We start from the raw sequence: 9,764 nt of genomic DNA on the forward strand, positions 1-9,764 counted from the left end.
TCGCCAATTTTGCTCAAAAGCGGAAGAGAGAAGGTAGCAATTAATGACCTTAATTAACTATAAGGTCAAGTGCTTCCCACCTCCTCTGAGTCTCGCCAGGATATGTACTTAGCACTGAATCTGCACTGTCAGTTAACCTTAGGTACTAATTATAACCTAAATTCTTTGAACGATTTTCTCTCTGTTACAGTTTAATACGGAGTATTAAAGAAAAAAAGGATGAAGTAAAATGTCATAATAATATTGTAATTATTAGTGGCTAAGGTTAATTGTGTCCTCCCTTCTCTGCTGCACTGACACCATAGATACTTAGATACTAGCGTCTATGCTGCCACATTAGAAAACTAGCTGATCAACACATCTACTTTGTCAATATGCCAGGCAAAACAATTAAACCATTATGATTTAAACCAACCACAATAATTATGACTTTCAGGCTTTCAGCACTAGCAGGCCACTAGGCTATGAGTATGCCTCTGAATAACCTTCAAATACTCAATTAAACTATAGGTAGCTTATAGTCTCGCCATTCTTCATTTGTATGAAATTACCATTTGTATGAAATCACATTGTACAAACACAAAGAAATACACAAACAGGTGAAAAATAAATAATTATTACTGAGTTGAAATGAGAGAATTCATGTGATTATAAGGAAGTGTGCGAGTGCTCAATACTGACAGAATAAGTTCGTGATGACTGAGGTCAGCAGCCTTCTCGAATGAGTTAGTGAGTGCATTAGTGTTCGCTTTGTGTCCAATCAGTACTAGGACCACTTCGATGTTGTTGAAATATGTGGCCACATGTAGAGGAGTCCAGCCATTCTTGTCTTGAGTTTCAGTCGATATCAGATGCGATGCACATACAAGCTCTGCTAATTTTGCATAGTTCTTTGTAGCTGCTAGATGCAGTAGTGAGCAATATGGAGTATTGTTCTTTAGGAAAGTGTTCAAAGAGTGACATTCATTGTGCTTTCTGTAGTAGTCTTGAACGAGCTGGATCACAGAATCTTCACTTTCAATCGATGAATCAGCTGTGGATAATTTGGTCACTTGATTTTCTAATTCTCTTCTGAAGTGTGTCAAGTTAGCATCTAGTAGTAGTCTTGCCATTTCAATGTTCTCAGCGAGATCGATAGGTCTCTCCCCAGCCATGTTCTCTGAGTGTAACATTGTGTCAATATTTTTGCAAGAGCAGATTATCAGCTCGGCTGCTTTGTAATCGTCCATTGCAGCTGCAACATGGAGTACGTTCCAGTCTTCTGGATCACGGACTGAGACATCTGCTCCAGCATTAATTAGCATTTGCAGGGAGTCGAGCTGCCCTTCGAAAATGGCTCTCATGACTGGAGGAAGGCCACTGGGTTCTTTTTCATTCATAGCCTCAGGTCCAAAGTCTTTCACCAATTGCTTGATTTCTTTTAGGTCTCCATTAGTGACTGCTTGCTGCATTAACACTCCTAGAGGAAAGTGTACTCCTTTCTTGGTCTTATTTTCTTTGACTGGGACCAGTGACTCAAATGTTAAGAGAACTGGGAGGCTCATTCTCCTCTTGTTCAGCCTTTCAAGGCTAATTCTTTTTGTCTTTGAGTCAGTGGAAGACATTTTATGTTTTCAAAATAATTTATTGTTGTTCAGATAGATGTTTGCTGCGAAAGAAGAGCCGTTTTTATAATTGCAGTGGTCAGGAAGTACAATGTACAGCAATAATTTTGTGCATGCGCAAGCAGTCAGAGCTCTGCCATTAGGCACCTTCGATGTTCCACTGTTCTGCAGGCTGTACAGAGACACTGCAAGAAGTGGCCTAGGAACACTCCCATCGCCCTCTCACCTTCCCTACACTGCTTTTCCAAAAAAATTCTATTCTCCGAGAAAACTTGTCCTATATACCGCCCATGCACTAACACACACAGTAAAATCTGATTGGGGTGAGTTGTTTGCAGAAGCTCTATTGCTTATAATAATTATTGTATTACTCATGCTAAAATGTGGTATGCAAATGATTTTGGAGTGATCAGGGCATCCAATCGTGATTTACAATTATCATTAATTGTCTTTTTAGGATGTGAAGCAAAAAGCTCGTAAGAAAAGGTGCAAGTCCTCCTCAACCAGATCCCACTCTCTCTCAACAAAACAAAAGCATCTAGGAAGATATGAATTCAACAATATCAGCCATAAGACACATAGTAACCTCACCTCATATTAAATATACATGTACGTGTTTATTTTTGCTTGTGGGTATACACTGTTGTTCATTCTCTCTGCAACCACTATATACACATTCCTTAGAGTACAGTATACACTTATGATTAGTGTCAAGACTCACAAAGGGAGTTCAGTAAGATAATAAAATTTTTGTCGTCGGTTTACATGTAGATCTTGAATGCTCAAATATCAATGTGGCCTCAAATTTACGCCGCAATGAAGGGCCTGTAATCGAGGTTAAGATTAGTAAGTAGAATTGAGCCGTATGATGTAATGGGTTTCCAATCCCTTTCCTTTACTATCTATGGTGTTCTCTATAAGCTTTTACATTCTCACCTTTGACCTCAAAGGAGTTCTATAAAGGTCTATAGTTATCACATGACTGAAGGCGTCAAGATGATGTGTGTCGAACCGCCTCTGTATGATGATTATGTATTCAGGGGGGAACACGCCCCTCCTGAGATACAAGAGTGATAATATTATTGTCCGTGTAGACTGGTTTATGCAAAGAGGCTCATAGAGACGCTCGAATGCACATGATTGAGGAGCGAATGGATGCAAATGATAGCCTGCATCTAAGCCATCCCATTACAGCTGGGTAGGGATTCTGTTTCTTTGATGCTATCTGTCATTTGATGCTATCTGTCATTAGAAGGTTACTTCTTCCTCGCCCGTTCCTCCCCAGGTTGAGAGGACTAGGGGTATGAAGACTCCCTGCTCGATCTCTCTGACCCTGTGTTCGTATTCTTCTTTTTAACTTGCTCGTGTCTCCTGTAGGCATATCCTGAACGGTTACTAGCTTTAGGGTAAATGTAGAAGACCCTTAGGCCAATGTTAATCAATGTCTTACCTCCCTCCTCAAATTTCACTGCCTCATCAAAAAACTCATTATTATGACATCACTCCATTATTTTCATTAGCCACACCTACTTGTGGGTGTGTCACATGATAAAGATTAAAGCATAGATTAGGTAAGATTTTCCTTTTTTATATTTGTGGTTTTATTGTATATCCAGTGTGGTTATTTTAATTAACAGGAAATGGGGTCTTACAAGTGATGTCACAACTAGTGTTCAAGCTGGCGCTGTGCTAATGCCTCTCGCCATGTTTTTGCTTTCGCTCAAAAGTATTAGAGTGTTATCTATAATGAATTTTATATTAAAGTTAGCTTATCTATATAAAGTCACTGAGAAGAAAAGACTTATTTACATGCATCTATTGTAAGTTATTATTTTTTGTATTATGTGGCTTACCAGGACATCAAGAAAGAAGAAAATTGATTCTTCCAGGATCTGTAGTTCAGTGTATATAATATCTAAGAAGAAAAGACCTGTGTACATGCATATTGTTATCTATATTGTTATATGGTAGTGTTTTGTGGCTTACCAGGCCCTCAAGACAAAGATGATTCTGCCAGGAGGATCTGGATCTGGATCTTGGATATTATTTTCTCACACATGGGGAATGAGCGCGCATGCGCATTACATCCACAGGAATAATTAAAGGGTGTGTCCAAAGAGATCAATTTTACAAATGGCTACTGTACTGCTAGCTAGCTGTTTTAACAGATATTTTCTGAGTATTGTAGCTAACAAAAAGCTAGCGCTTTAGTGCAAGGCTAACTCATATGTTGAATAGAAAGTTTGTGCGGACAGATGATGCTATGAAAGATTCTGAAGAGACTGCAACAGCCTTCAATGTGAGTCAAACTAGCCATAACTCGAGAAAGAAGCTTTAGTTTGCTAATCCACGAATCAAAATCCAAGAGAACGTGGCTAGAAGCCTATAGAAGCTGTTAGTTTTCGTCGCATTGTAACCGTTGAGCAGTTATAGCTGGAATACACACACACACACACAGACAGACACACACACAGTCAGCTTTACCGTATCCCTCGTGCGGCTACGCCTCGAGGCATAATAATGAATAATGATAACCTCCCTCCCTCACTAGTGGTAAGGTGATTTCCAAACCAGAAACAAGACATTGACGAACACTGGCCTTACATTAGCCTCGACTAGCCGTTCGTTACGAACGGCTGGTCTCGAGGCTACCCTTACATTAAAAAATGCATCTTAGTGGTTGTTCCGGAAACCTTGTGCACGAATATCGGGTTGTTATGGGAGGTGATCACCGCCAAAATTAGCAGTAAAAAAATGATGCTGTTTTTTTACAGAGGTGTCTTTTAAAAAATGATGCTGTTTTTTTACAGAGGGTTTTAAAAAATGGTGCTGTTTTAAAATAATGCTGTTTTTTTTACAGATGGTTTTAAAAAAATGGTACTGTTTTTTTTTACAGAGGTGTTTTAAAAAATGATGCTGTTTTTTTACAGAGGTGTGTTTTTAAAAATGATGCTGTTTTTTTACAGAGGGTTTTAAAAAAATGGTGTTGTTTTAAAATGATGCTGTTTTTTTTACAGAGGGTTTTAAAATGATGCTGTTTTTTTACAGAGCCGGTTTTAAAAAATGGTGCTGTTTTTTTACAGTAAAAAATTGTGACACTGTACATGCACTGAGTGAGATCTTCTTTCTTACCTCCACTTTTAAGCACAGGTGGAGGCAAAAAAGAAGGACATTCTCCCACATGGCTTTGCTAAGAGAGCTAGAGATGGAAGACAAAGACACCCTCCACCTCAGGATTGCTCCAATTAAAGAGTTTGTTCATCTCCAACTTTAAGGCACTTTGGGTTTGGGAAGCAGACGTAGAGCTAGAGCTAGTCGGCATAGACGGCACCGCCAAGGCACTTGAGCTTGACCTACCCTCCCCCTTGCTCTTGCACTCGAGTCTGTCAAAAGTCTTTAGCAGCAGCTTTGTGCTTTCAACTACCTGCTGCCTGAGGTCGAGGGTGTTATTGTCTTCCATCTCTAGCTCTCTTAGCAAAGCCATGTGGAGAATGTCCTTCTTTTTTGCCTCCACATGGTGGAGGCAAGAAAGAAGATCTCACTCAGTGCATGTACAGTGTCTGCCCATCGTTGTTGCTCTGGTTCTGCATTGCTCTCTGAAATACAACAAACTCTCTACAAAATAGATCTACACCTCTCTGCAAAAAGGAACATAAAACCCTCTAAAAAAAAACAGCATCATTTTAAAACAGCACCATTTTTTTAAAACCCCCTGTAAAAAAAACAGCATCATTTTTTTTACTGCTAATTTTGGCGGTGATCACCTCCCATAGTACGTTGGTGTTCACTGATCTGGCAGAAAAGAGCTCTCCAGTGAAGGGCCGGCTGGTTGTTCACCTAACCGTTATAAAGGCGAAAACTCGACCTGGGAAGCTGTACTGTTCATAATCCTTTTTACTATACTTTTAGACACACCACAGGCCCACGACTTCATATTAGTGTCCAGCCTGTGGCTCTTCCATGTTTCGTGGGACCCACTGTCTTCCACGCCGCGGTTAAACATGGACTTGGTCACGTGGGTAAGGTGGGGCCCAGAAATTGAAACCTGGGGGGATCCGATCAAAGAAGAAACTTCCTGTGCCAAACAAACCCCCTTCTCAGGGAACACAAACCCCTCCCGTACTGTCCAAGAAAAGGATTTTCAGGCAATGAACGTGGCTCAACCCAAGATGACGGAAGGCACATGCATACGGTTTGTGTTGCAACTTATGTGAGAATTGGTCCCACTCGTTGTGCGCTGGTCTCTCAGAAGAAGAAGCCTATACTGCTCCATTTCGCTGCCATAATTCAGCCCGTCCATCTATCAGTAGTGCTCTCGTCAATCCACTTGTGTCTGCAATCGAGCAATTGTCAGATAAGATATCGCTCATGGAGGCCACCCAAGGGGAGGGCGTAGTACACAAAGTTTGCCTGCCCTGATGACTCAGCAATTACTTTAACGCTCCCCCATGAAGATGGCTCATCTGGAAAAGTGTAAAATTATGGGTAAAAGGAAATGGTGGTTTACCATTCTAGCTCCTCCAGAGATCCTCTCCGTGGTCGAGAACAAGTGGGACTCCCTGGATTGCCCTCCACATTGGCGGCTGCTCTCTAAGCATTCAGATCTGGCACCCGTTCACCCTCCCCTGAGAGGGGTACTGTGACTCCAGTGTCCCCCCCCCCCCCCCCAGAACAGGATACCATGCCTCCCCCAGAGCAGGTTGCCCCCTCTGAGGTCCCCAGTGAAAGGGCTATAGATCTATCTGTACTCCAGTCCTCCTCCGCTGATAACCCAGAGATTCCCCGGTCTGCCATCCCACCCGGAAAACTACCTTTTTTAGAAAGGCCCCCCCTCCCCTTCACGGAGCTAGAGAGAATGGATTAACCCCCCCTCACAACGCACCCTCCACACAATTGAACTCTATTCTGGAATTGGCTGTTTATAATATAAGAGGCTTCAAATCAAACACTGATTATATGCTTAACAATCATGACATATTTGCTACTTCTGAGCACTGGCTCCATGCTTACTACCTCTCCTCCCTGTCAACAGATTTCTCATGCATCTCATCCTCTTCACCTATCCCGGAGGACCTGGTATGATGTCGCCCTCATTATCTAAGAGGGCAGGGAGGAGTCGCCATCCTCTACAAAATTCAGTTAAGTTTGATACCTCTCAATCGCACCGTATAGTAGGGATGCGGCTGCATACCCAACCTCTCCCTATTTGTTTCCTTGGACCCTCTAGGTTAGGTTGCACTGATGAATTTAAGGAATGCCTTGATCACCTAGACTTGCTTATAGGTTTTGATAACGAGGTCATTATCCTGGTGGACATAAATGCAGACCCTGGTGTCTATGAACCTCCTAACAAACAAGACAGGATACTTCGCCGATACTTCTCCGCTACCTTGCTCGGTGGAACTTCGTTTCTGTGCATCTGCACCTCGGCTCTCCACAAAACACTCACACATACGTCTGTGAGGCCATATCTACCATAGACCATATCCTCTGCCACAATCGCTTCCTGGACGCCTTGGATGAATCGCCTCTAAACACTTCTGACCACCTCCCTCTCTCAGCTAAGGTACCCTGGCAACACTGCCCATCGTAAACCGGTCCTCTGCTGGTGGCTCAGTTGTTCGGGCAAACTGGTCCAAGCTGTCCCGTTCTGAGTTGAAAGAGAGATACACAGCACCACTCGAGTTTGCTGTCAGTAAGTTGTCCTCTCCAACTGTACTAGACTCCAACCTGACAAATTTAAGGAAAGAAACATCAAGCAGAGCAAGAAAATATGCAAAACACATTCTCCCTGGCTGGTCTGCTGCACTCAAATCAGCTCACTTGGATTTAGAACTGACATTCTGTCGCTGGAAATCAGCTGGCAAGCCGCAGTCCCCAACAAACACAAATCAAAGAAGTGCTTATTTAGAAAACTGCTCTGCGCATCATCAATCCATCAAAGAAGATTACCTCCTCAATTTCAACAAGGACTCAAAAAAGCTTTTCAGAGATATCAAAAGATTCTATGGCTCATCTTCATCTTCTAGTCCTGGTAGGATTGTATTTAGGGGCACCTCATACTCTGGTGATACCCTCCTGGATGGCTGGGCAAACTACTTCGAATCTCTTGGCACCCCCGGGCACAGCAGGCTGTTTGATAATCGTAATAATGATAAAGTAATGGGTAGCTTTCGTGCTCTTCTTGAAACCTCCCGTGGTGGTAACATCGTGTTCACACCACTGGACATAGCCACGGCAACAAGAGAGACAAGGCCCCAGGCATTGAATCAGAACACCTATGTTTCTCTGGACCCCTAGTCCAACAAGAACTTTGTAAAATCTTTAATGCAATGCTTGCCTCCTGCCATATCCCAGAGTTGTTCACCCTAGGATTCGTCACGGCGATCCCTAAAGGGGCTGACAAAGACCTTCAGAACCCATCCAACTGCAGAGGAATCTCACTCATATCGAATGTCGGGAAACTGTTGGAGAAACTTATATTAGACAAGTTGTCAGATGATGGTATTGAGGAATCCCCTTCAGGGGGGATTCGAAGCAGGCTATAGCTCGATTTATACTGCATTCATTTTCCAAGAAGCTGTACAATCTCTCCGTGACATTGGCAATAAGGCATTCTTGGACGTAAAGAAGGCCTTTGACACTGTTTAGCGTGAGGGCCTGTTTGTTAAACTACACGATAAAGGCATTCATCCGAGAATCTGGCACCTTCTGGTCAACTTGTACACTCGCTGCTTCCTTCTAAAGGGTGAGCGGTCTCGTGTCAAACAGGGTGTTCGGCAGGGTGCAATCCTGTCCCCACTGCTCTACTCAGTCTATGTTGACGAGCTTCTGGTTCTACTTGATGAAAGCTGCCTAGGTGCTACGGTCGGCTCGGTTCACTGTCCCTCTCCAATGTATGCAGACGATCTATCTCTCATAGCGGAGACCCCTGACAAGCTGCAATCTCTACTGGACATTGTTTCAGAGTATGCTAGTGCTTGGAGATATGAAATTAACTCATCAAAATCTGCTATCTTAATCCGTGGGGAATCAGCAAAATCTCGCTCCTCTGGTCGCCTAACTCGATTTTTTTCGGTATGCTCTGAGACAATACATGAGGCGGACAGCTACTCCCACTTAGGAATCTTGCGCCTAGTTTCAACCTCTGGCTCGATCAGAATCTCAAATCGCTGCTCTGCAGGGAGGAGTGCCTTGAATTCGGTGGTGCAAGGTTTGGCCGCCTTCATCCCCACAAACTGTACTCACCTCTCTGCCTCCCTATACGGGTCAGAGCTTTAGTCCCTCACAAAAACTGACCTAATAATGTTAGAAAGAACACACAGAACAATCCTACGTACAATTCAGGGCCTCCCTACCAGATGTCCCTCGCTAGCCTTATTGGCTCATTGGGGATCTCCTCTCTGGTATAGACTGTAGGCAACTTTGCTTTGTCAACTCTATTGCATGCATGTCAACAGACGACCTTCCTAAGAGAATACTGAAGCAAAGGCTGCTCCTGGACACCTCGATTCCAGGCCGCGAAGAGAAAGGCTAGGTCCTCCCTAGCCTCAACCCATGCATTCTTTCATATGGGAAAAGTAAAGACCCTTTCAAAGCAGCAGTGAAAAAGTCCTTCCTCATTGGACAGTAGCTATATGTCAATCTGGTGGACTCCTGCTCTCAAGTCCAGATATCATCTCATCTTGGGAAGCCCTCCCAGTTATGGTCGTACTCACTGAAAGACCCTCTAACTTCAGAATTAGACTTCTCACAGGCTGTGACCGCCTTGAACAAGAATATCTAAACTTTAGACACTTTTTATTTTTATAATATTTTTTGAGCACAAAGCACTAACAATTAAACAGTAAACCTGTATATACAAGTAACACAAGTAGTAAAAGTAATGCTACATTGTTGTACATGTACAATTAGAACTGAGTTAGGTTAATACAATGCCCTACTCCTCCACCCTGTCCTGGCTACGCTGCCGCCTAAATTAAGATCAGCAATCCAGTGCATTTGAGTCGTGGGGCCCGCTCAAGCACTGGTCAAGCCAACTCCAAATCATCTGAACTCAGCATCCACATAGTAATCATTTTTCCCTTATTTTTCCTTTTATTTTGTCTAGCGTATCTCACCGAAGTATTATTGCACACAAAATAGAAAAGTCAATTATGA

At 42.9% G+C, this 9,764-nt stretch overlaps 1 protein-coding gene across 1 annotated transcript; it reads right to left on the reverse strand.

Moving 5' to 3' along the window:
• Positions 1 to 565: 565 nt before the first annotated feature.
• LOC135331457 (protein phosphatase 1 regulatory subunit 16A-like) lies at positions 566 to 3,138 on the reverse strand. The gene is made up of 2 exons (XM_064526630.1): positions 3,055 to 3,138; positions 566 to 2,975 (listed from the first exon to the last, which is right to left on the reverse strand). Exon 2 carries the CDS (start codon positions 1,602 to 1,604, stop codon positions 618 to 620), a length of 987 nt encoding a protein of 328 aa, XP_064382700.1. The 5' UTR covers positions 1,605 to 2,975; positions 3,055 to 3,138; the 3' UTR covers positions 566 to 617.
• Positions 3,139 to 9,764: the final 6,626 nt, after the last annotated feature.

Source organism: Halichondria panicea, chromosome 2, assembly GCF_963675165.1.
Source record: "Halichondria panicea chromosome 2, odHalPani1.1, whole genome shotgun sequence".
NCBI lineage: Eukaryota > Metazoa > Porifera > Demospongiae > Suberitida > Halichondriidae > Halichondria > Halichondria panicea.